We start from the raw sequence: 27,452 nt of genomic DNA, 5'->3' as shown, positions 1-27,452 counted from the left end.
TGTTAAACAAAGTCATGAAAGGGAAAAATCTGCAACCTAGGATACTCTACCCAGCAAGACTATCCTTTAGGCTAGAAGAAGAGATAAAGGATGTCTCAGACAAGCAAAAACTAAAAGAATACAGCAATACTAAACCTAACCTAAAAGAAATATTGAAAGGTCTTCTCTAAATAGAAAAGAATCAAGAATCTATAAGAAAGGGAAAGTCACAATAGGAATGGCAAATGTAGAAAAGGATTGAAGACCACTTAAATAAGCCAGTACACAGATTAAAAAAAATCAGAAAAATTTTGTAAAAGTGTTTATAACTACAATTAACAGCAAAAACATAAACATTAAGATGTAAAACAGGACATCAAAATCATGAAATATGGGGGAGGGGATTAAAATTGTAGATCTTTTAGAATGTGTTTGAACTTATATGACTACCAGTCTAAAGTAAGTAGTTATGGGTTAACATACTTGAAAACAAGGGTAACCACAAGTCAAAACCATACGATAGATTCACCAAAAACAAAAAGAAAGCAATTCAAGCATAATACAAAAGAAAACCACAAAAAGAAAAACAAAAAGAAGAAATGAACAAGGAAGAACTACAAAATCACCTTGAAAACAAGGTTTAAAATGGCAATAAACATATATTTGTCAATAATTACTTTAAATGTCAATGGACTAAATGCTCCAATCAAAAGATACAGAATGGCAGATTAAAAAAAGAAAAAGAACCTACAATATGCTGCTTACAAGAGACTCACTTTAGGGCAAAAGACATACATAGATTGAAAGTGAGGGGATGGAAAAAGGTATTTCATGCAAATGAAAACAACAAGAAAGTGGGGGTAGCAATATCCATATCAGACAATACAGACTAAAACAAAGTCCATAAGGAAAAACAAAGAAGGACACTATATAATGATAAAGGGATCAATACAAGAAGAGGATATTACACTCATTAGCATATTCACCCAGTACAGAAGCACCTAGATATATAAAACAAATACGAACAGACATAGAAGGAGAAACTGACAGGAATACAGTAATAGTAAGAGACTTTAACACTCTACTGACGTCAATAGACAGATATTCCAGGTGAAATTAACAAGGCAACAAAGATTCTAAATGACACAATAGACCAGTTGAATGTAATTGATATCTACAGGACATTACATCCAAAAAACCCAGAATGCACATTCTTTGCAAGGGTGCATGGACCATTCTCTAGAACAGACCACATACTACGACACAAAACAAGCCTCAACAATTTTAAGAGGATAGAAATTATTTCAAGCATCTTTTCTGACCACCACAGTATGAAACTAGAAATCAACCACGAAAAGAAAAAAAAGGTAGAAACCGATCACATGGAGACTAAACAACATGCTACTAAAAAGAACAATGGGTTGATGATGAATTCAAAGAGGAAATCAGAGAACACCTTGAAACAAATGACAATGAAAATACAGCCTTACAAAATCTATGGGATATAGCAAAAAGCAGTTCTAAGAGAGAAGGTAATAGCAATACAGGCCTTCCTTAAGAAACAAGTCTCAAATAAACAAACTGTCACCTAAAAGAATTAGAAAAAGACCAAACAAAACCCAAAGTCAGCAGAAGGAAGGAAATAATAAAGATCAGAGAGGAACTAAATAAAAATAGAGATAAAAAACAATAGAAAAGATCAATAAAACCAAGAGTTGGTATTTTTAAAAGATAAGTGAAATTGACAAACCTCTGGCCAGGCTCACCAAGAAGAAAAGAAGGAGGACCCAAATAAACAAAATAAGAAATGAAAGAGGAGAAATAACAACCAATAGTGCAGAAATACAAAAAATCATAAGAGAATACTATGAACAGTTATATGCCAACAAATTGGACAACTTAGAAGAAATGGAAAAGTTTCTAGAAACATATATCCTGCCAAAATTGAGTCAAAAAGAAAGATAATTTGAACAAACCAATCATTAGAAGTGAAATAAAATCCATAATTTAAAAATTCCCTGCAAACAGAAGTCTAGGAATGGACGGCTTCAGTGGGGAATTCTACCAAACATATAAAGAAGAACTTATACCTATCCTTCTCAAACTACTCCAAGAGACTGAAGAGGAGGGAATGCTCCCAAATTCTTATGAAGCCACCATCACCCTGATACCAAAACCAGACAAAAACACTACAAAAAATGAAAATTACAGGCCAATATCTTTGACGAATATAGATCAAAAATCCTCAACAAAATATGAGCAAACCTAATCTAAAAATACCTAAAAAGGGTCATGCAGAATGTTTAAGTTGTACTCATTCCAGGGTCACAAGGATGGTTCAAATAAATAAATCAATCAATGTGATACACCACATCAACAAAAGAAAAGACAAAACCACATGACCATCTCAATAGATGCAGAAAAAGCATTTGATAAAATTCATCATCCATTCAAGAAAAAAACTCTCACCCAAGTGGGTATAGAGGGAATATAACTCAACACAATAAAAGCCATTTACAACAAACCCACACCCAGCATCATACTCAACAGAAAAAGCTGAAAGCCTTCCTGCTAAATTCAGGAATAAGACAAGGATGCTCACTCTCACCACTTCTATTCAACACAGTATTAGAAATCCTAGCACAGCAGTCAGACAAGAAAAACAAAAGGTATCCAAATTTGAAGGGAAGAGGTAAAACTGTCACTATTTGCAGATGACATGATACTCTACACAGAGAACTCTAAAGACTCCACACAAAAACTATTAGAACTAATAAATGAACTCAGCAAGGTAGCAGGATATAAGATTGACATACAGAAATCTGTTGTATTTCTTTACACTAACAATGAAATATCAGAAAGTAAAAGAAAAAAAATCCCATTTAAAATCATGTCAAAAAAATTGGAAAAAACTTTTAAGCAAGGAGGTGAAAGACCTATACATTGAAAACTATAAAACACTGATAAAGAGACTGAAGATGATTTAAAGAAATGGAAAGGTATCCCATGCTCTTGGATTAGAAAAATTAATATTATTAAAATGGTCATACTACCCGAAGCAATCTACAGGTTAATGTACTCCCTATCAAAATATCCATTCCATTTTCACAATACTAGAACTAATACTCCTAAAATTTATATGGAACCATGGAAGACCCAGAATTGCCAAAGCAATCCTGAGGAAAAAGAACAAAGCTGGAGGCATAACCCTCCCAAGATTTCAGACAATACTACAAAGCTACAGTAATCAAAATAGCGTGGAATTGGCACAAAAACAAATAGATCAATGGAACAGAACAGAGAGCCCAGAAATAAACCAACACATCTATAGTCAATTAATCTACAACAAAGGAGACAAGAACATACAATGGAGAAAAGACAGTCTCTTCAACAAGTGGTGTTGGGAAAGCTGGATAGCTACATAAAAATCAATGAAATTAGAACACTCTCCCATAGCATATACAAAAATAAACTCAAATGGTTTAAAGACCTAAATATAAGACATAATTCCATAAAATTCCTAGAAGAGAACACAGGCAAAACATTCTCTGACATAAATTGTAGCAGTATTTTCTTAGATCAGTCTCCCAAGGCAAAAAAAAAGAAAAAATTAAAGCAAAAATAAGCAAATGGGACCTAAACAAACATAAAAGCTTTTGTACATCAAAGGAAACAATCAACAACAAAAAAAGACAACCTACGGAATGCAACTGACAGGAGTTAATATCCAAAATATACAAACAGCTCATACAACTCAACAGCAAAAAACCAAACAATCCAAAAAAAAAATAGAAAGAAAACTTAAATAGATATTTTTCCAAAGAAGACATACAGATGGCCAACAGGCACATGAAAAGATGCTCAACATCATAATTATTAGAGACAAGTAAATCAAAACTACAATGAGGTATCACCTCACACCTATCAGAATGTCTATCATCAAAAAGTGTGCAAACAATAAATGCTGGAGAGAGTGTAGAGAAAAGGAAACCCTCCTACACTGCTGGTGGGAATGTAAATTGGTGCAGCCACTATGGAAAACAGTATGGAGGTTCCTTAAGAAACTAAAAATAGAGCTACCATATGATCCAGCAATCCCACTCCTGAGCATATATCCAGAAAAGATGAAAAACCTAATTCAAAAAGATACATGCACCTCAATGTTCATAGCAGCACTACTTAGAATAGCCAAGACATGGAAACAACCTAAGTGCCCATCAACAGGTGACTGGCTTAAGAAGATGTGGTATATATATCTATATACCACATATATGCATTATAATATATTATATATATAATATTCCATTGTGTATGTATATGTATAAACACAATGGAATATTATTCAGCCATAAAAAAGAATGAAATATTGTCATTTGCGACAACATGGATGGACATAGAGAACATCATACTAAGTGAAGTAAGTCAAACAGAGAAATACAAATATTATATAATATCTCTTATATGTAGAAACTAAAAAATAATACAAATGAATCTATATACAAAACAAACAGATTCATAGACACAGAAAACAAACTTATGGTTACCAAAGGGGAAAGGGAGGAGGGGGTAGGGATAAATTAGGAATATGCGATTAACAGATACAAACTACTATATATAAAATAGAGAAGCAATAAGGATTTACTGTATAACATAAGGAACTATATTCATAATGTCCTGTATAACCTATAATAGAAAATAATCTGAAAAAAATATATATATAACTGAATCACTTGGCTGTACACCTGAACCTAACACAATATTGTAAATCAACTATATTTCAAAAAAAAAAAAAAGTAGGAGGGTTAAAAATGGGTAAGAGATTGATCCAGAAATAAACGGGAGAAGACACAAATATAGATAGGGATTGAAAAAGGGAATATAACCATGGATTCAGCAGGTGTAAAAAGACATGAGATTACTGTGACTAGCTTTATGCCAATAAATTTGAAATATAAGACAAATGGACAATTCCTAGAAAAATGTAACTTATCAAAAATAACTCAAGAATAAACAGAAAACTCACATGGTATTATAACTATTAAGCAGTTTAAACTTTTTCCACAATGAAAAATACCAGGATAGTTTGGTTTTTACAGAGTACTAAAGAGAAAGGAGCTGCACAGAGAACCCCAGAGATCTTCAAAGCGTTTCCAGTACTCAGCAAAATACTGATCAGTTTATACTTGTCTAAGGAAACTACCCAAGGCCAGGGAAAGAACTCAAAGGATGAAGAATAGTGACTATTCCTACCAGCCACACTGGAAAACCTTGTAAGTTGTTATTTTAACAGGGAGCTCTACAGTAAGAAGCCTTGGAAGCAGTTCAGACAACAGTAAATAAAGCCCTCCCAGGAGTTCCTATCTCCTTCAGATCTCAAGAAATTACAGATGTCTGTGACCAAACTCAGAGCTGACTGGAATTTTTGGCAACAAGACTACAGCAGTATTTGTTGGCCACTGCACTTTTGGACACAAGGACTCCTCCCTTTGTAGGCCCTGCTACTGCTAGCCTGTTACTGGGCCTAATGAGACAGACTGTCTCACTAAAAGAAAAGTCAGGGGGCTTCCCTGGTGGCGCAGTGGTTGAGAGTCCGTCTGCCGATGCAGGGGACACGGGTTCATGCCCCGGTCCGGGAAGATCCCACATGCCGCGGAGCGGCTGGGCCCGTGAGCCATGGCCGCTGAGCCTGCGCGTCCGGAGCCTGTGCTCCGCAACGGGAGAGGCCACAGCAGTGAGAGGCCCGCGTACCGCAAAAAAAAAAAAAAAAAAAAAAAAAAAAAAAAGAAAAGTCATGATTCTCCAACATAATATCTTATTGTGCCATGGGTTCTCTTTGAACTAAATTCCCATGAAGTAGGACAAACCCCCAAAAGTTCCACTGTCACATGGAAATTTTACCTCCAGTTAAGGGCCAAGCCTGGCTCCTAAAGCCTTAGCCACTTCCGCAAATAAATGGCTGCCCATCCATTAGACCTGCAGTTTCCAAACAGTGGTAGAGGTGTCCCTGCATGCTCTAGCAAATTCACAGGGGTACCAAGGGATATGTTAAAATTTCAAGACAAACACAGCCCGACTTGATATCTTTCAGACACTGCATGAACTACTAGCTTTAGATAGAACACAGTTTCAAAGTTATGTTACATTCTATTCGATAACATCATATATTTGCAAAGCTGGGTTTTTAGCAATTGTTGTGAAAAAAAGCAAGTATATGTGAAAAATCAGTGTGGATCAGGAAATAAGGTGGTATGTAATCTGACACCAAGGTTTGAGAAGCTGTGCAGTCAGTGTCCAACAGGCACATACATCCCATTAGCAAGTCGCTGTGGTTAAAAATGAAATAATAGTTCTTAAAACTTTTTATATATATTACTTCTTAGAAAACAGCTACTGAGATATTAGGACATACTTATTGAGTTGTTTGAGTTTACTTAATAAATGGAATTTTTAGGCATTTATTTTAGCCTAGGGACACTCTGAAAAAATTATGACAACACTAAGGACACCATGAACCAAGAAAGTCTGAGAACCTCTGCATTAGACAGTACAAAGCCTCACCTACTACTTTATCCAAACTATTGGCTCAATGGGGGCCTTACCTGTAAGACTTCACACCTGAAAAGACAGCTGCCATGCTGTGACAGTCTATGGAGAGGCCTATGTAGGTAGGAACAAGGGAGGCCTCCAGCCAACAACTCATGAGGAAATAAGGCCTTAGTCAACAACCCACTAGGAACTGAGTCCTGCCATCAACCACGTGAGTGAGCTGGGAAGTACATCTTTCCCAGTCAAGTATTATGATGACTGCAGCCTTGTGAGAGATCCCTAGTCAAAAGACCCAGGTACACTGAACCCAGTTTCCTGACACAGCAACTATGAGACAATAAATGTTGTTTTTAGCCACTAAATTTTGGAGTAATTTGTTATGCAGTGATGGATAACTAATACAGGTGTGAGGGTCAGTTTTATGTATCAACTTGTCTAGGATACAGTCCCTAGTTATTCAATCAAACATTAATCTAAGTTGTTGCCTTGAAGGTATTTTGTAGATGGGATTAAAATCTATAATCAGTTACCTTTATATAAGGGAGATTATCCAAGATAATCTGGTGGGCCTGACACAATGAATAGAAAGGCCTTAAGCGCTTAGGCTTCCCAAAAGAAGAAATTCTGCCTGTGGGCAGAGCTTCAGTTCATACCCAAGAATTCCAGCCTGCCCTTCCTGACAGCCTGACCTATGGATTTCAGACTTGTCTTGCTAGCCCATACAATAATGTAAGCCAATTCCTTACAATCGATTCTGTTTCTCTGGTTGGAAACCTTGACTGATACAATCAGCATGAACAAGTCTGGTGGGTGAAAGTCTGGAGGGGGTTGGTAATGAAGAGTTCTCCCTTTTCCTATAAATATGGAATAAACAGTCTGAACAGCCTTCCAAATGTTCTAGGCATTGATTCATAATGTGAATTTCTCGAGGTGATAGATATGTGATATGTCACTTCCTATCTGGTTTATCTATACGGAATCTTGTTGAATCCCCAATCCCAGACAACAACACAGAAACTTCGCTACTCCCAAGGAAGGCTAAAAGAGTGTCCATCAGAACGAATGAAGGTACTTACATCTGATGAACCCTCAAGCGCTAGGGTGGATTTATAAAAAATAAATCTGGATAGCCCTGTAGGTTCATCTTCTTTCCCCCTTTTGATGGCTTAGCAGAGAGTTGCCTCAACAGGTCTGAGCAAGCTCAACAAAATAGACTGACACCAGCCACTGGAGTTCAGGGGCTCTTCCTTTCTAACAAGATTACTTTTGCAGTCGGGGAACACTGATATTCCCTGCCCGCATGACTCTATTAATATGTAAAATATATTTACATATATACTGCCTGGTCCCTCTCTATGTAAATACTGTCCAAAATACCAGATGATCTATGACCAGCCTGTTCAGTCAAATAATGAGAGGTCAGGGGATGAGGTGTACTCTACTATTTCTCTGCTTATAAGTTTTCTTCCAATAAATCATATTATATCTACACTGTAAGGTGCATGAAATCTCAGAGCTATGGCTTCCTACCCGGTATTTATAATTCATCTATAGTCCTCCCAATCCAAGTGCAGTTTTCAGATGGGGTCATTTTAAACGATGAGGAATGTAGCCTGATTACACAGCTGACATTCTGCTTTTATCGAGTTTTCTAGAAAAACAGTATAAAAGAAGGTTAACCTGCGGTAATTTTCCCATTAGGACGGATCAAGGGTTTTGTTACCATTTACTTACTCCCATTATCTTGGATTAATACGAGTATCTTTGACCACCAGGAATTACCCTCTCCACTTCCTAACCAACTGAACTATTTTCTTTAACTAACTAGCTTTTGTAAGGCCCACATACATTTTTATCTTGAAAATCACAAGCAAGTTTAAAGTAACAGCACAGGACTGTGTTAGCACACTACATTTAGCACAGTATAATTTTTTAATCACTTTCATAAATGCTGCCTTTTTACATCCAGAGGTCTATTCAGTCACAGTGGAACAAGGTTCTGATTATATCCTCATGGCTTGAGCTTTTAAAACCCCTGGTTATTATCCTTCATAGTGCTTCAAACAGCCTAGCTTTAATGATCACTTCAGGGTGTCTTTGATCCTGAGTTCCCATTAGTAACCTCCAGATGGCAGCAGAGGACACTGGTCAGACTCCGGCTTAGAGGTAAAGCAACACAATCAAGTGCAGTGGCCTGACTTTGCCAGAGCTCTCCAAACAAATAGCACAGGTGAGCCCCCACGGAGGTTTCCCCTTGTGGCTGGTTTGAACATTAACCTGCTGTGTAGCCTCTGCCTGCCTTTCTGGGCAGGCCCGCAGAAGTTTGCCCACTCTCCTCCCCTTTCCTCACGCTGGGCTCATAACACACTTCCCCATGTAGGTCCAAGACTTGGCTCATTCTGAATCAACCCAGCGGCTCCACCCCTTTTGTTCATCGTAATGCTACTCACAAACATGAACTCTGGGGGCTCCACTGCCCACCTCTGTTCATCAACCAGATACGAGTGACGGATCTGGCCTACTGCAGCTACCGTAGCCAGGGTTTCTGCAGAACCAATGGCTCCAGAAATAGCATTTGTCTGAGTGCATTAGAAGCACCAAAAGTGGTGTCATTTTGTCAGCCCAGCTGCAACTGGGTTTCTGGCTATAATGTGCTGGTAAAATTGAACAGGTTCTGGGGTGGAGAACGGGGGTTCTGACTTGTAGGGTTTGCTGATGTCCATGGTATAACTCTCATCCACGGCCAATTTCAAGCCATCGTGATGTATGAGGAATTGCCAAGAGATATATGCCCACAGTCAGCTCCCATAAGCTGGAATGAACTGGCTCCAACTAGCTTCGTTTTTGGTCAGGTCCAGTGTATGGTTAGGCGAGGGAAATGGGCACTCTTCCTCTCAACATAAATTTGCTCGCTAGTTGGTCTAACTTCCAACTCAGGGCCAGGACTAAGGTGAGGCAAATGAGGTGTTTAGAGTGCAAAATTTAAGGAGGCATTCGCTCTTAGGATCATGCAGGTGAAGGTTGTGCAAGTATATGACCCTAAGCATGAAGACGTCCTTAAATTTTGTGCCCCAGGGATCTCAATGGCCACATAGCTTCTGCCATTAAATCAAAAGTGGACCAGCTCCCCTCCCCACTCCATCTCACAGGTATCATCTCATCAGCACTTCTCTACCTGTTCTTTTTTATCTCATAATGCACTGGCACATTTGAGTCAAGGTCTAAAAGTCTATCCCACTTCCAAGGCCCTACTTCAATACTCGCTCTGTTTGACCAGCAGCTATAGTTTGGGGTTCACCTAGACAATCATACTCATAAGACCCCAAAAGGCATTCCCTCACCAGTTTACTCAGTTTTGCAGAAGAATGAAGGGCAGGAACACAGCATACCTATTAAAGGGTAGCATGAGTGATACACCTTCAATGCAAGTCCTCACAGCAGTCCAGGGCTGTCCTTCAGTCCCCAGAATGACATCTCAAATACAAGAAAACAAGGTTACACAGGTGGGTGCAGGAACTATCCTAGCTTAGTAGCCTCATGCCACACATAGAAGACAGCATCTCTTATATCAATCATGCCATGAGTACTCCAGGACTCAGCAAGAAGAAAACCTCAGTACGTCACACCACATTCAGGAATGCCCAAAGCTATGGCTTCCCTCCAGGTATTTATACTTCATTCACAACCTTGCAGCTCAGATGCACTGTAACGATCAACGGTTATGTTTACCATTAGGCAGTGTTGTATGGTTATACAGTTGTCATTCCACCTTTAGTAGATTACAGAGAAATAGTGCTAGAAGAAGATCAACAAGAGACCATTTTCGTAAGAGGAAGGAGAAAGGGTTTTGTTAACCCTTTACTCATATACCCCAAAGCACAATACCATAAAATTTCAGAACGCTGGCGATAAAGAAAATATCCTAAAACCTCCCAGAGGGCAAAACAAGTCTCATTCAAAGTTTTAGTAATTAGAATGGCTTCACCCTTTTTAACAGCAGCATCAGAAACTACAAGACAATGAAGGAACATCTCCAAAATTCCAAGGAAAATAATTTCCAAGACAAAAATACAAATCTACAAACTATTATTCAAGGTCTCAGAGATAGATTTTTCAGGTATATAAAGTCTCAGAAAATTTGCCTCAATATCTCTTTTCTCAGAAAACTTCTGAAGAATCCCTACCCCTTCCAAACTAAGGAGTAATTCAAGAAAGAGAAGGAAATCTAAGATATAGGGGATTCCTCATAGGGGAGAAGCAAAAGAAAGTCTCAGAATAGTAGTGAGGAGAGATTTCAGGATATTTTCATAAAGCAAGATGATGGAATCCAGGAGTATATCCAGAAAAAAAAAAAGAGTATCTGATATACCTAAATGTATTAAGAGGAGATTTATATTTCTAAGGATTCAGGGGTGAATTACTGATGGGATATAAAAAGCTAAGGAAACAGAAAATCATACAACTAATAACTCTGAGGTAAAAGTAGTACTTCAAAACAAAACGGTACCAGTCTTTACTACACTGGGACAATGGGAAGGGGAAAGGCACAAATGTTGAGGAGGGTGGTGGTGATCAGATTCTTCTAATTCCCTTCTCCCCTGCCTCCCTACATGACAGGGTCTGGAAAAGCTAATTACCCTCTTTGCAAGATTTTCTTGTAGTTACAGACGATCAAGTAGCTGTTCTGGTCGATGATATGCAATCAGAAGTCTACTCAGAACTTCTCGGAAAGCTTTTACCCTCCTGATTAAACAGGCAGATTTGGCTGCCATCCTCCTATCCTCTCTTTTTGTCTTGAACGTGGTTTGACGCCTACAGCTGCCAACAGTCACACTGAAAACATGAATCAACAAACCAACATGCTCAAATTGGTGGACGACAAAGAGTCTGAGTTACTCATGATGTAGTTGAGCCCCTGTACCAACTCTGGACAGCCCACCTCTAGACTTCCAATTAAATGAGAGCCACCAGGCAGGTTTTGTTCCTTGGCCTATACCCACTAGATGCTAGCAGCAACTAAAGGTAGTCGTGACAATTAAAAATGTTTCCAGTTACGGTCAACTGACCCTAGTGGGCAAAACTGCTAGTTGAGAACCATTACCTTATATTAGTATTTTGGTTTTTTAACTTTCAATAATACCGTAAATGTATTATTTTGATACCATTAAATTATGAAAAAAGAAACTAACAGTATGAAAAGAGCTAGATGAGAGACCACCAATGTTTTGTCTCCTTTTAAAACCTCCCAATTTTCTTCCTGACCTCTCCCTGGGCCTAAGAGTCTCACTCCTTCTTTCCCAGACATGCACAGACAGAACAGAGACACTTACCACCTAGAAATGCACACTCATAATGGCTGCAGGTCTTGTTTGTGCTTTGCAGGATAAGGTTATTGCCAGTCCCATCCTGTGTCACATGAAAAACCTCATTCAGGGGTATTAAAATAATTCTTTCACTTTCTTTATCAAAAAGTTTTTCAACGGCAATTCCAAAGCACGTGTTGATGGTTAACAGAACGTCTTGGTCATTAGCAACTTGAGGTTTGGTTGAATATGCCAAGGTGAAATGGCCAAATCGGACTTGGTTTAGTCCTCCAAATGTAGATAAAGTAGTCTGCCTTACGCTATACACCACGTTTTGGTAGCTGTTCTCACAAGGTCTTCTCAGCAACTGCAGAGCTTTCGTCAGGTAAAAATGAAAAGCTTTGAACTGGAAGCCATAGACATAATCTTTTCGAGACTGGCCGGCCATTTTCCCAGCTTCATTGAACAGATGGTAAAAGGAAGTTTGCTCTTGAGCTTCAGAAACATATGCCATCAGGGCTATTCCATGGTTATCCTTAAAACCCACAGGGAGAAAGAGCTGAGTCTTCCGAGCTTCCCACTTGGCTTCTGCATTTTCCCACACATCTTCCAAGAGCTGGAGGCTTGCTTTTTCCTCCTTGAGCAGCTGGGGAACATATTTGAGTTCCATCCTGTCAGTGCATTTCAGGTATTCGTCGTCAAATGCATTGTCTGCCATATCTAACATTTCAGCTTGTACCTTCAAAGGAAAAGGACATTAATCCCCTTGAAATAAAGATACTTGGTGTACATCATTTCTCTCAGTTTATCGCATCCACCCCCTCATGCCCAGACTCTCTCCCTTGCTTACAATCAACTGTGGATATGTTTTTACGTAGGAAGTATCTTCCGCTGCTAATGATAACTTTTCTCACGTATTTGTATGAAAGAGTAAATGACCATGCCTGCAACTCATTCGTTTGAACCCTGTGGTACAGAGGAAAGAACAATGAGGGTGAAACTGAAGAAAATGGGTGGCAGTCCTGGCTTTGAACAATATTCTTAGCTAATTTCCTCAACCACTCAAGACTGTTGAGTGAATTTGAAATATCTTGTGTGAAACACTTTACATGGCGGATAAATATATAAAGGCAAACATTACCCCTTTTGCTTTGAGGATGCCCCCCCTCCCCCTTGTCTGTGTGGTTCAGCTAGGACTGATTCTGCATCTTCAGCCCCTATGATAAGCAACGATGCAGGCTGAAAAACCAGAGCACTCCCAGAAAAACAAAAGGCTTTCTTTCCCTATAACCATAAGCTCTAAGGATAATATTGGCTTGTGGCAGCCAATAGTTATCCATTGAGTCCCATGGAGAATCCTGTCTACAAATAAAGCCAACAAAGGAAGGTTTGCAGAGCTGAGAGGTGAAGAGAGAGATGAGGACCTGATAACATTACTTAAGGCCTGAGTCTAGCTTTACCTGGAAACGGTATGTTACCTCAGTCATAAGAATCAGTAAATTCCCTATTTATCTGAGCTAGTTTGAATTGTCTTTCCATTACAAGTAACTGGAAAAGGACTAAGAATCTTTAAATGACACACATAACGTAAGAAGCAGGGCAGTGTAGTGTAACGAACACTACTAGCTTTGAATCAGATAGATCTGGGTTCAAATTCCATTTCTGTTACTAACTAGGTACTAATTACTTATGGGAAAGTTACTTGACATTTCTGAGCTTCAATTTTTTTCATCTAAAACATGGGGATAACGTGAGGAAATAATATCTTAACTGCAGGACTGTGGTGAGGATTAAATGATAGAATGAATATATGCAAAGTCCTCAGCCCCATGCCTTAGCCCCAAGGCACATATCAAGCCTTCAACGAGCTGTGGTTATTCTTATCATTTCGTAATAGGAATATATGTACAGTCTTCCCTCAGTATCCATGGGGGATTGGTTCCAGGAGCCCCCGCAAACACCAAAATCCACAAATGCTCAAGTTCCTTATAAAACTGGCATAGTACAGCCTTCCCCGGCGGTCCAGTGGTTAAGGCTCCGCGGTGGCACAAACCAGGGGTGCTGGTTTGAACCCTGGTCGGGGAACTAAGATCCTGCATGCCACATGAATACAGTGGGCCCTCTCTATCTGCGGGGTCACACATGTATGGATACGGAGGGCAGACTGTATTATACTGTAAGTTCCTCAAGGGCACGACATGTATCCTATTTATCTTCTGAATTCCAAGCACCTAGCAGAGCAACTGGCAAAATATTTAGTTCAAGTGAACTAAGTAAGAACCCTGTGCTCAGGCCTATGGATCAAAACACAGGATGAGCACATCCGCCCAGAGACACCATCTAAGGGTTTCTACAAGTAAAAGGGTAATGCCCTCCATATCATTGTCTCTTTCCACTACTCTATACTTGTATAGAGTATATAGTTGCTATAGTTGTTGCTATAGACTATATACAACTATATGCAACTATAGAGTATATAGTTGCAACCTCAGTTGGAGACTTTATAGAAACACTTAGCCAGGATCTCTTAAGGTTGCAGGCTCCATGTGAATGATTCTTAAAGCGTGTGAGTGTGTGTGTGGAAAGGAAGAGGCGGTGCAGGGAACCAACTTAAGCAAGCAGAACATAACTTGATTCCATATCCCACACTATCTCCTTCTCACTATCTCTCTTCTCCCCTCATGGTCAAACTTCTTCAAAAAGACATCTATCTTTGCCATCTCCGTTTCATTTCCACTCATATCCCAACCCTCTTCAATCCGGTCTCCCACCCCCATTCCTCCATCCAAATAGCTCTCACTAAGGAAACATTTCTTCTTAGACTCCTTTGCAGACCTAGCATATTTTCATTGGCCATTAAACGCTGGTGTTTCTCAAGGCTACTTATTTTCCAACTCTCAGTTCTACCCTTAGGCAATTATATAAGACCCATAGTTTCAGTTATCATCTAAATACCTCTGACCTGTCCTGTAAGTGCAAGATCAGTATAGCAACTGCCTACTTAATAACTCCACTTGAATTGCTCAAAGACCCTTCAAACAAAACAATCTAAGACCAAGACCAAACTTATAATCTTACTGCCTACAACTACCATCAACCTAGTCCTTATATAAAACCATCTATTCATTTGTGAAATTTTCTTAGATTTCTCCTTCTCAGTCACCCCCTGTGGCCACTTCATCCTTAAGGCCTAACAAACTTCTCCAGAGTGCTTTCTGTATGTGAAGCACTAAGTGTTCATACATATTAATTCATTTAATCTACATGGTAACCCTGTGAGGTAGGTAGGTATTATTATTCGTCCCTTTTTTAAGGGTTAGGAAACTACGGCACAGAGAGTTTAACTTGTTTGGAATTGATATTTGAACCCAGGCAATCTGGCTCCAGAGTCTATTCTCTTAACCAAAGTGTTGTGTTTCTGATGATGAAGATCACTGACATTTATGTAGCACTTTTTAAAAAAAGAGTTTAATTTCGTCCTCATAACAACCCTTATGAAAGGCTGGGCAGGCAATTCACAACACCGTTTTACGAATGTAGGAATTGTGTTGGCATCAGAAATGGTCTTGATTACCAGCCACAGAATATTCTGCTGGGGAAGTCACTGAGACCCTGAACTCCTGGGTCTGTAGGTCACTTTCCTGAAGTGGGAATTTGAGCTTCATGAGATGAAATCATTGCCATCTCCTAGCCAAGAAATGCACTTTCGTCCACAGCACAGAATGTACCAGAGTGCATCTTGGGCGCCAATGCCTAATTTATGTTCAAGACTTCAACATCTTATAAGACATCACACCCTGAAACCACCACCCCACATTCCTCACACCATATCAAGGGTTGATCCAATATGATCCTGTCTTTCCCCCTGTGCCTCTAACTAGTCTCTGCATGTCTAATTTTAGACATCAATTCTTTCTGGCCAAAGGCCACCGCTGATTGTGTGTTCTGTATAGTGAGTACCTTGAGCACTGAAAAAGCCCACAAATGCCGCCACAATTCAGGGGAAACTGAATGGACAAGGAACAGGTACAAAGGCTAGGTGAACACACTGATTATATTTTCTTCCTCTGAGTTATCCATTGAAACAAAATCCTATATGGATGAAATTCAATTACCAAAGGTTTATTACAAAAATGTAAAAATGACCTAAATGGTTAAAAAAGGAAATTGGTTAAACAAATTACGAAACATTCATAAAACAAACATATCAAATTTATGTTGCAGAAGAATATTAAAAAGGCAAATCAAAACCACAGTGAGATACCACCTCACACCCATTAGGATGGCTATAAAGATAAGGAAGAAAAAGGAAAATAGGGGCTTCCCTGGCGGCGCAGTGGTTAAGAATTCGCCTGCCAAGGCAGGAGACACGAGACACAGATTCGACCTCTGGTCTGGGAAGATCCCACATACCTCGGAACAACTAAGCCCGTGCATCCCAACTACTGAGCTTGTGTGCCACAACTACCGAAGCTCACGTGCCTAGAGCCCGTGCTCTGCAACGAGAAGCCACCACAATGAGAAGCCTGTGCACCGCAACAAAGAGTAGCCCCCACTCACTGCAACTAGAGAAAGCCCACGTGCAGCAACGAAGACCCAACACAGCTGAAATAAATTAAAAAAACATTTTTTTAAGTAAAATGGTATATTTTTATATGTGAATTATACTTCAATTTTTAAAAAGTCACACTGCAGACCAGGTAACAGAATATACAGTGATTCTATAAACAATATATCAGACTATTAAATTTAAAAATGGGTAAAATTTTAAGAATTTAACACATTTTAAAGAACGTACTTCAAATCAGTGGACGAATACTCATTCAGTAGTGATGTGAGAGCTAACAATGTGGCGGGAAATATCAGGTGAGGGACCTGGCTCATATTTTACATAAAAATATGATAGGGACTTCCCTGGTGGCGCAGTGGTTGAGAACCTGCCTGCTAATGCAGGGGACACAGGTTCGAGCCCTGGTCCGGGAAGATCCCACATGCCGCGGAGCAACTAAACCCGTGCACCACAACTACTGAGCCAGCGTTCTAGAGCCCGCGAGCCACAACTACTGAGCCCATGTGCCACAACTACTGAAGCCTGTGCGCCTAGAGCCTATGCTCCGCAACAACAGAAGCCACCGTGCTAAGAAGCCCAGGCACCGCAACGAAGAGTAGCCCCCACAACTAGAGAAAGCCCGCGCACAGCAACGAAGACCCAACGCAGCCAAAAATAAATAAAATTTAAAAAATATATATGATACAGAATGTTTAAAGATTCAATTGTAAAAAATAAAATCATAAACTCTCTATCAGAAAACAAAAGAATACTGAATGTGGGAAAATAGTCACTATATAGTTTAATGGAAAACATGTAGATAAACATTGCAGTGTCATCTTAGCTGAAGAAAAATACATATTTTTAGAATATCTGATGCCATGGACAGACATCTGTAGCACAATATTAACTTAAAAAGGTAAAAAAATACTATGTATAGTGTGAATCCATTTTTGTAAATTACAAACATAAACACACAGAAGAAAGCTGAGAAGAATACACACCAACAGATTGAGTCTTTCCCTCTGGGTGGAAGATTGTGGATGATTTTTACTTTCCTCTTTTTGATTAATTTTAATTTTTCAATTTTCTACAGTTAACACATATCAGTGTGTAAAAGATAAGATCTACTTGTAAAAAACTAATTTACCTACTCTCTCTGTTCTCATTTCTATCATCAACCCACACAAATGCCTCAGGCAACCTTATATCAAGAGTTCCCATTCCAGTGACCACATGCTTCCCATTCCTAACATTACCTGGAAGATGTCCATTAGAATCATAGGTGCCAGCAGCATGGTGACCATTTCAAAATGTCCTGCCTTCATTTTTCTCTTCTAAATTAAAAAGAAAAAATTCCAATTTAGTAGACTTAAAGAAAAGGTTTAGGGAAGTAGAACAGGATGACACACTATATATATTTTTTCATTCTGGGTAAGAGTGGGTATCATAATGGTTAGGAAGTGATTATTAATAAATTTCCAATGGCTGGAAGGGTCATTAGACTTTGTCTGGTGGTCTAACACCCTCATTCTACAGAAGAGGAAACCAAAGCTCAGAGAACTTCAGCAGTTTGCTCAAGATTAAATCTGTCCATTTCCATTCTCTTTTAGACATGTTGTCTCTCCCACCATAGTCACTGGTAGTCATTTTTAATTCCTATCTCTAAATCTCCCCTCAGCATACATAGGAAATCACAAACTAAAAAACAACCGTTTCAAATTGGTCCCCTAGATCCCAGTCTCCAAGAATTCTCCAGGAGTTAGTATCCATGCATATCATCCATTCTTTGATCCTCCTTGCAAACCAAGTCATGCCCATTTGGCTAGGATGGAGGCCAGTAGTGGTAAACACCAGAAGGTTATCCGAGGCAGTCTGCTTCTCCCAAATAGTCACATTTAAGAGAAGCCAAGGATAAAACAAGTGTCTTGCATAACTTTCTGAAGGCAGGAATGAGAAGGAAATGGGTAGGAAGCAATTCTAGTAAGATTATATAATTCTATTGGCTGAATGCCCAATATTCATCCCAAAGTTCATGAGACAGGAGCAGGTAAACAGGAGGGTAAGAGGCCGTCAAGGGCTGAAGCTGTCCCAGAGCCATTAACTGATTCAATTAAAGACTGGTTTATAGTTCCTTCCACATACCTACAACAAAGTTGACATGGCTGGAACTGAACTGAAATCTCTTTTTTTTATCCTACCAATCACCATGTTATGGCATCTGAAAATGGGGAAGAACAGCACAGGGGAAAGAAGATAGTCTTCCCTTTGGCCCCAGATCCCCATCTTTATTCAGGAGCAGTTTCTTTCACTAAAGATATCAAAAGATAGTACAAACATGCCACTCTTGTGTGAAGCTTCCCTTTAAAAAAAAGATTTGGAAAATAATCCTTGACAGATACCAAGCAAGCTCTGAATCAGGATTTTCTTGAAAATTCTTCACTTCCATAGTCTGAGTGTAAATAAGTCAAAATGTTTACCTGGCTTTTCTGCCTGTGGAGGTTTAAACGATGCTAGGTCTCAAACCGTTTCCCCAGTCTCTCAGTGGTGGTGAGCGTGTCTTCAGGATAGGAGGCTGTTGACACTGAGCGCTGAGAAGGGAATGCTTTTCTTTTTATAAACATCCCCAGCAATAGCTTGGCAGTGGCACACTACCTCGTTTGTGTTCTGCTATTTATATCTGCCCCCCAGACTCTCCCTTGGAATCATTACTGTTAACACATGAAATCTCCAAGAGGCTTGTGAAGCCGCAGCAATTCCCTCTAACCACACAGCGCGTTCAGCTCTGAGCCCTCAGTTCTGGGCTTCTCAGAGAGTGATCGCTTCCCATTCCTAACCCTTTGACCCTTTGACTCTGAGATGTCAGACTGAAGCAAGGATTTTACCCTAGCTAAATGGTTCACATAACTCAGGGGACTTGCTGTGTTAATCACTGGCAATGGTGATGGCTATCACCGTTCACTCAACTGGCTTACTGTATTTTAGGTACTGTGCCAGGTGCTGGGACACACAAGTAAGTGAAATAAAGCTGAAAAGCACTCAAACTAACAAAAGACATGAATATGCATACTTAACCAGAATACATGTTAAGAATCTTAGGTACAGGCAAAGCCCAGTGAGAACACTAAGAAGGGAAGGATTTGGTAATATCTACAACTATAGCTCTCATTTGAGTAAAGTACATCTAGTAAATATATTGACTGCAGTGCTGAAGAATACTTAAGAATTCACTGACTATGGATATAAAACCGTGAAATGTCCTAGGAAATTCATGCATATGTGTATCAAAATTAATAGAATATTTAGAAAGTAGCACTATTCATAAAAGCCCCAAACTACAAACCATCCAAATGCCTATAAATAGTAGAATGGATAAATTGTGGTGTATTTATACCATGGAATTTTGTATAGTATTGAAAATTAAGAAACTCTTAACTACATGTATGTGCATAAATACCACAAATTTTAAACCTATGAACAGATACAAACATCTACACACTGAATGATTTAATTAGTATAGAGTACAAGATCAGGCAAAACACTTCTATGGCATCAGATGTCAGAACAGTACCCTGAGTGGGAGGTAGTAACTGGAAGAGGCACAAGGGGAGCATCTGGGATGCTAGTTAGGTTCTGTTTTTGGTTCTGGGTCTCGATTACACTGATATATTGTTTATGAAAATTCACCAAGCTATTACATACTTAAATGTATTTTTCTCTCTGTGTGTGTACATACATATTTACTCAATGAAACATTTTAAACTGTCATGAAGTGAACCTACTTTTACAAAACCCATCTCTCCTCCTCAGACTCTTCCAGACGTCTAGCCTCTACCCACCTCACTGGCTAAGCAATTTAAGAGTAAATACACTGAATAGGCTCTCAGTAATTGTATCATTTTAAAAAATAGAGTTTAGTTAGAAAGGAAAAAGTTTGCACATGTTTTCAGTCCTTAGGCTCACAATGACCAGCATTTTAGGCCCAGGCATGTGGGCCTACAGGGAATGAAGTAGTGGGATTTTCCTGTATTTGGCCCCCGAAAGCCTATCAGATTCATCAATGAATCACACAAAAGACTGAGTCTACCAAAAGGAGCATAACAAACACTGCATGAAGCTCAAAGCAAGTTTGACCTTATTTATTCCCAGCATGCTTTTGCTCCATTCTTGTTTTCTTTCAAGAAAACATAGTGACTTGATATTTGTATATACTGTGACATGATCACCACAATTAAGTCTAATTAACATCCATTACCACACACAGTTACAAAATAGTTTTGTGTGTGATGAGAACTTTTAGGATTTAGTCTCTTGGCAACTCGCATATGTGCAATATAGTATTATGAACTCTAGTTGCCAATTAGATCCCCATGACTTACTTACTTTGTAACTGGAAGTTTGTGCATTTTGACTCTCTTCACCGATTCTGCTCAACCCCCACCCCCATCTCTGGCAGCCACCAATCTGTTCTCTGTATCTATGAGCTTGGTGGTTGCTTTTGTTTTTAGATTCCACATATAAGTGAGATCATACGTTATTTGTTTTTCTCCATCTGACTTATTTCACTTGGCAAGATGCCCTCAAGATCCATCCATGTTGTTGCAAATGACATTATTTCATTCTTTTTATGGCTGAGTAATATTCCATTGTATATAGGTGCCACATCTTCTTTATCCATTCATCTGTCGATGAACACTTAGGTGGCTTCCATACCTTGGCTACTGTAAATAATGCCACAAAGAACATGGAGGTGCAGAAATCTTTCCAACTGTTTTCATTTTCTTTGGGTAAATACCCAGAAGTGAAATTGTTGGATCATATAGAAGTTCTATTTTTAATTTTTTGAGGAACCCTCATACTGTTTTTCATAGTGACTGCACCAATTTACATTCTCACCAGTAGTGTACAAAGGTTTCCTTCTTCATATCCTAACATTTGTTATTTCTTGTCTGTTTGATAATAGCCATTCTAACAGGTGTAAGGTGATATCTCACTGTGTTTTTTTTTATTTTTTTATTTCTTGGCCGCACTGCACAGCATGTGGGATCTCAGTTCCCTGACCAGGGATTGAACCCATGCCCCCTGCAGTGGAAGCACAGAGTCCTAACCACTGGACGGCCAGGGAAGTCCTTCTCATTGTGGTTTTGATTTGCATTTCTTTGATGATTAGTGATGTTGATCTTTCCATGTGTCTGCTGGCCATCTGTATATCTTATTTGAAAAAATACCTATTCAGGTCTTTGCCCATTTTTTATATAGATTGGTTTTTTCCTATTGAGTTGTATCAGTTCTTTATATATTTTGGATATTAACACTTTATCATATGTATGATTTGCATATTATCTCCCAATCAGGCTGTATTTTCTTTTTTTTTTTTCTTTTAACCAGGTAAGTCCCTGGGGGCCTTTTTTAAAAATTAATTAATTTATTTATATTATTTATTTTTGGCTGCAGTGGGTCTTCATTGCTGCATGCGGGCTTTTCTCTAGTTGCGGCGAGTGGGGGCTACTCTTCGTTGCGGTGCGCGGGCTTCTCACTGTGGTGGCTTCTCCTGTTGTGGAGCATGGGCTCTAGGCATGGGGGCTTCAGCAGTTGTGGCTCGTGGGCTCTAGAATGCAGGCTCAGTAGCTGTGGCACACGGGCTTAGTTGCTCCATGGCATGTGGGATCTTTCCGAACCAGGGCTCGAGTCCATTGGTAGGTGGACTCCTAACCACTGTGCCACCAGGAAAGTCCCCTGTATTTTCATTTTTAGATGGTTTCCTTTGCTGTGCAGAAACTTCTTAGTTTGGTATAGTCCCACTTGTTGATTTTTGCTTTTGTTGCTTTTGCTTTTGGTGTCATATCCAAAAAATCACTGCCAAGACCAATGTCAAGGTGCTTACCACTTATGTTTCCTCTAGGAGTTTTATGGTTCAGGTCTTATGGGTTGGCCAAAAAGTTCGCTCAGGTTTTCCCATAAGATGTTTTGGAAAAACCCAAACAAACTTTTTGGCCAACCCAATACATTCAAGTCTTTAATACATTTTGAGTTAATTCTTAGGTATGATGTAAGATAGTGGTCCAGTTTCATTCTTTTGCCTGTGGCTGTTCAGTTTTCCAAACACCATTTACTAAAGAGACTGTCCTTTCCCCACTGTATACTGGCTCCTTTGTCATAAGTTAATTGACCATATACACATGAGTTTATTTCTGGGCTTGCCATTCTATTTCACTGATCTATGTGTCTGTTTTTATGCCAATACCATACTGTTTTGATTACTATAGCTTTATAATATAGTTTGAAATCATGGAGCACAATGCCTTCAGCTTTGTTCTTCTTTCTCAAGATTGCTTGGGGGTTTTTGTGGTTCCATACAAGTTTTAGGATTTTTTTGGTCCTATTTCTGTGAAAAATGCTATTGGAATTTTGAAAGGGATTGCACTAACTATGTAGATTGCTTTGGGTAGTATGGACATTTTAACAATATGGGTTCTTCCAGTCCATGAGCATGGACTATCCTTCTATTCATCTGAGTCTTCTTCACCATTTTTCATCAATGTCTACAATTTTCAGCATACAGGTTTTTCACCTCCTTGGTTAAATTTATTCACAAGTATTTTATTATTTTTGGTGCAGTTATAAATGGGGTTATTTTCTTTATTTCTCTTTCTGATAATTCATTATCGGTGTATAGAAACACAACAGATTTCTGTGTATTGATTTTGCAGCCTGCAACTTCACTGAATTTATTAGTTCTGGTTTGGAGAGGCGTCTTCAGGGCTTTCTGTATATAATATCATGTCATCTGCAAATGACAGTTTTACTTCTTCCTTTCCAATTCAGATGCCTTAATTTCTTTTCCTTGCTGGATTGCTCTGGCTAGGACTTCTAATACTATGTTGAACAGAAGTGATAAGAGTAGCCATCCTTGTTTGAACATGATTTTAGAGGAAAAGTTTTCAGCTTTTCACCACTGAGCATATTAGCTGTGGGCTCTCATAGATAGCCTTTACTATGTTGAGGCACATTCCCTCTATACTGACTTTGTTGAGAATTTTTTATCAAAAATGTCTGTTAAATTTTGTCAAGTGCTTTTTCTGCATCTTTTGTGATGATCACATGATTTTTATCCTTCATTTTGTTAATCTGGAATATCTCACTGATTGATTTGTGAATATCGAACCATCTTTGCATCCCTGGAATAAATCCCAATTGATCATGGTGTATAATCCTTTCAATGTATTGTTGAACTCAGTTTGCTAATATTTTAAGGATTTTTGCATCTATGTTCCTCAGGGATACTAGTCTGTAATTCTCATTTTTTGTAGTGTCTTTGTCTGGTTTTGGTATCAGGATAATGCTGACCATAAACTGAGTTGTGAGCTTGGAAGTGTTCCCTCCTCTTCTATTTCTTGGAAGAGTTTGAGAAGGATTGGTGTTAACTCTTTTCAAATGTTTAGTAGAATTTGCCAGTGACGCCATCTGGACTTTTATTTGGGGGAAGTTTTAAACTACTGATTCAATCTACTTACTAATAATCAGTCTGTTCAGATTTTCTGTTTCTTCCTGATTCACTCCTGGAAGGTTGTTTGTTTCTAGGAATTTATCCATTTCTTCTAGGTTGCCCAATTTGTTGGTATATACTTTATTTGTAGTAGTCTCTTATGATCCTTTATGTTTCTGTGGTATCATCTGTAATGTCTTCTCTTTCATTTCTGATTTTATTTATTTGAGTCCTCTCTTCTTTTCTTAGTGAGTCTAGCTAAAGGTTTGTTGATTTTGTTTATTTTAAAATAACAGCTCTTGGTTTCACTGATCTTCTCTATTGTCTTTGTTTCTTTTCATTTATTTCTACGATGATCTTGGTTATTTCTTTCCTTCTATTAACTTCAGGCTTTATTTATTCTTCTCTTTCTAGTTCTTCGAGGTATAAAGTTAGGTTGTTTATTTGATATTTTTCTTTGTTTCTTGCAGTAGGCATTTATCACTATGAACTTTCCTCTTAGAACTGCTTTTACTGAAGCCCATGAATTTTGGTATGTTATGTTTCCATTTTTGTTTGTCTCAAGGTATTTTTTGATTTTGCTTTCAATTTTTTCTCTGACATATTGGCTGTACAGGAGCATGCTGTTTAATCTTCACATATTTATGAATTTTCCAGTTTTCTTCTTATAACTGATTTCTAGTTTTATGCCACTGTGACTGGAAAAGATGCTTGATATGATTTCAATTTTATTAAATTTGTTAAGACCTGTTTTGTGGCCTAACGTATGATGTATCGTAGAGAATGTTCCATGTGTACTTGAGAAGAACGTGTATTCTATTGATTTTGGATGGAATGTCCTGTGTATTTCTGTTAAGTCCATCTTGTCTAATGTGGCATTTAAGGCCAATGTTTCCTTATTTATTATCTGGATGATCTATCCACTGATGTAAGTGGGGTATTAAAGTCCCCTACTATTGTTGTACTGTTGTCTATTTCTCCCTTTAGGTCTGTTAATATTTGCTTTATATATTTATGTGCTCCTATTTTGGGTGCATAAACATTTACAAATGTTACATGCTCTTGTTGGACTGACCCCTTTATCACTATATAATCCCCTTCTTTGTCCCTTATCACAGTCTTTGTTTTAAAGTATATTTTGTCTGATATAAGTGTTACCAAACGCAACTCTGTATGCTTGACGCACAGTGAGGCCAAACAATACCAGAACGTCAGATACATGGGGGCTCCAGATGGAAGTGGTGCCAGGTCCCAGGCCAGGGCTCTGCTGCAAGCCTGGCAGGCGGCAGGATATGAGCCGTGGCTTCGCACACCACATCCGCTGGAGCCAGCTTGCCCAGTGCTGCCCCGCCTCATGCCACCGCGCTGCCCCCAGCCTAGCCTGGCCTGGCAGTCCCTGACTCCTGCTGGACTCCCTGCTGGGACGACTATGACAGGAAGGTGAAGCAGGCAGCCAGGAAGAGGGCAAGGAGGTGGCACACGCCTGTGTCCACTTGGCCATGAGAACCTGACCTGCAGATGTACCTGCCGCTGTAACAGGGGCAGGGCAGGCACACAGCCATTAGCTCGTGACCATTAGCACATGGCAGTTAGAGGTCCAGCTCCACCAACAGTCAGCCGAAGAGTGGTCCTGGGGCAGAGAGTGTGGTGAGAGGCAGATAGCAGCCTTCTCCAGGCCCTCCAGGTCTGCTGGCCTCAGGCTGAGGGCTGTGTCCTGCGGACCTCCAGAGCCCTCGCTATAGCCGCCCACTGGCTGGCCCCAGGCCTTGAAGCAGCAGTGAACCTCTCCTCCATCTGCACCTCTGCAACCTAATGGTGGCAGCAGTCTCCATGGGTTGCAGCCCAGGGAGCCCTCAGCAACTGGAGTATACGGACACTGCCATTAAGGTAACAGCAGTCTCCATGGGTCGCAGGCCACGGAGGCCTCAGAGCCTCTCCAGTTTCAATGAAAAGCCTGAGAGCTGGCTGGATCCTGGGCGCCTTGCTCCCTTAGTGATGATGGCTGGGCAGGGTTTGGGAACCTGGCCCTGAGGGTGCCGCCAGCTGAGATCTGCCTCTTCAACTGGGCCTGGGCACTGGTGGGAGGACCCAGGCTGGGTGCTGGGTGAATGCTCCCGGGCAGGGTAACCCACCTGTGTAGGGATCCCCTTCTCTTAGCCAGGACCTGGAACTTGGTGGGTGAAAGTTGAGACTTGACACCTTGCCCTTTCTTGTTAGAACAGAGAATAACATTTGTTTTGGTGGTTTATAGGAACATTGTGACCTGACCATGACCTGACCTCAAGAACAAAGGATCTGACACCAAGAAGTCTGCAACAACTAACCATGCCCCTCCCTTACCTTTCCTACAAAAGGGCTTTGCTGAAAGTTTCGGGGGAGTTTGGGTTTTTTTAAGGCATGAGCCACCCATCTCCTTGCATGGCCCTGCAATAAACGAAACTCTGACGTTTTGGTATTATTTGGCCTCACTGTGCATCAGGAAAATGGACTTGCGTTTGTAACATAAGTATAGCTACCCCAGCTTTCTTTTGGTTTCTATTTGCATGGAATATATTTTTCCATCCCTTCACTTTTTTTTTTAAGTTTTTTTTTTTTTTTGATGTGGACCATTTTTAAAGTCTTTATTGATTTGTTACAATATTTCTTCTGTTTTATGTTTTGGTTTTTGGCCACGAGGCATGTGGGATCTTAGCTCCCCAACCAGGAATGGAACCCACACCCGCTGCACTGGAAGGCAGAGTCTTAACCACTGGACTGCCAGGGAAGTCCCCATCCCTTCACTTTTAATCTGTGTGTGTCCTTAAGTCTGAAGTGAGTCTTCTGTAGGCAGCATATAGATGGGTCTTGTTTTTGTCACTCAATCATTCTATATCTTTTGATTGGAAAATTTAGTTCATTTTACATTTAAAGTGATTATTGAAAGGTATGTTCTTATTGCCATTTTGTTAATTGTTTTCTGGCTGCTTTGTAGTTCCTCTGTTCCTTTCTTCTTCTCTTGGTCTCTTCCTTTGTGGTTGATGATTTTCTTTAGTGCTATCTCATATTCCTTTCTCATTTCCTTTTGTGTATCTAATATAGGTTTTTGCTTTGTGGTTATCATGAAGCTTACATAAAACAGCTTGTAGTAGTCTATTTTAAGTCGATAACAACTTAAGTTTGAATGTATTCTAAAGTTCTACATTTTTATTCTCCCATCCCCTGTATCTTATGTTTTTGATGTCACATTTTACATCTTTTAATAGTGTGTATTCCTTAACTAATTATGGTAGTTATGGTTACTTTCACTACTCTGTCTTTTAACCTTCATACTAGCTTTAAAAGTGACTAATCTACTACCTTTACCATACAGGAATACCTTATTTTACTGCACTTTATTGTGCTTCATAGATATTACATTTTTTTTTTACAAATCAAAGGTTTGTGGCAACCTTGCCCTGACCAATTCTGTAGGTGCTATTTTTCCAACAGCATTTGCTCACTTCATGTCTCTCTGTCATATTTTGGTAATTCTTGAAAAATTTCAAACTTTTAAATTATTATGTCATGGTTATCTGTGATCTTTGATAGTACTACTATACAGCTTGCTGAA

The 27,452-nt window shown here is 39.3% G+C and overlaps 1 protein-coding gene across 5 annotated transcripts in view; it reads right to left on the bottom strand.

Annotated features, from left to right (window-relative positions):
• Window positions 1–27,452, bottom strand: part of ART3 (ADP-ribosyltransferase 3 (inactive)) — an 86,904-nt gene that overhangs the window by 21,749 nt on the left and 37,703 nt on the right. For 3 of the 5 annotated variants that reach the window (XM_060299498.1, XM_060299500.1, XM_060299502.1), the window contains exons 2-3: window positions 17,637–17,714; window positions 11,856–12,567 (exon numbers count right to left, since the gene is read on the bottom strand). In XM_060299498.1, the coding sequence (XP_060155481.1) occupies window positions 11,856–12,567; window positions 17,637–17,705 (781 nt within the window). In that variant the 5' untranslated portion in view covers window positions 17,706–17,714. Of the gene's footprint in view, window positions 1–11,855; window positions 12,568–17,636; window positions 17,715–18,857; window positions 18,969–27,452 lie in introns of all 5 variants that reach the window. The other 2 variants (XM_060299499.1, XM_060299501.1) reach the window with 2 other exon arrangements.

Source organism: Globicephala melas, chromosome 5 (genome assembly GCF_963455315.2).
Source record: "Globicephala melas chromosome 5, mGloMel1.2, whole genome shotgun sequence".
Lineage (NCBI taxonomy): Eukaryota > Metazoa > Chordata > Mammalia > Artiodactyla > Delphinidae > Globicephala > Globicephala melas.
Note: the sequence above shows the minus strand (reverse complement) of the source record. Positions and strands in the feature narration are given on the sequence as shown.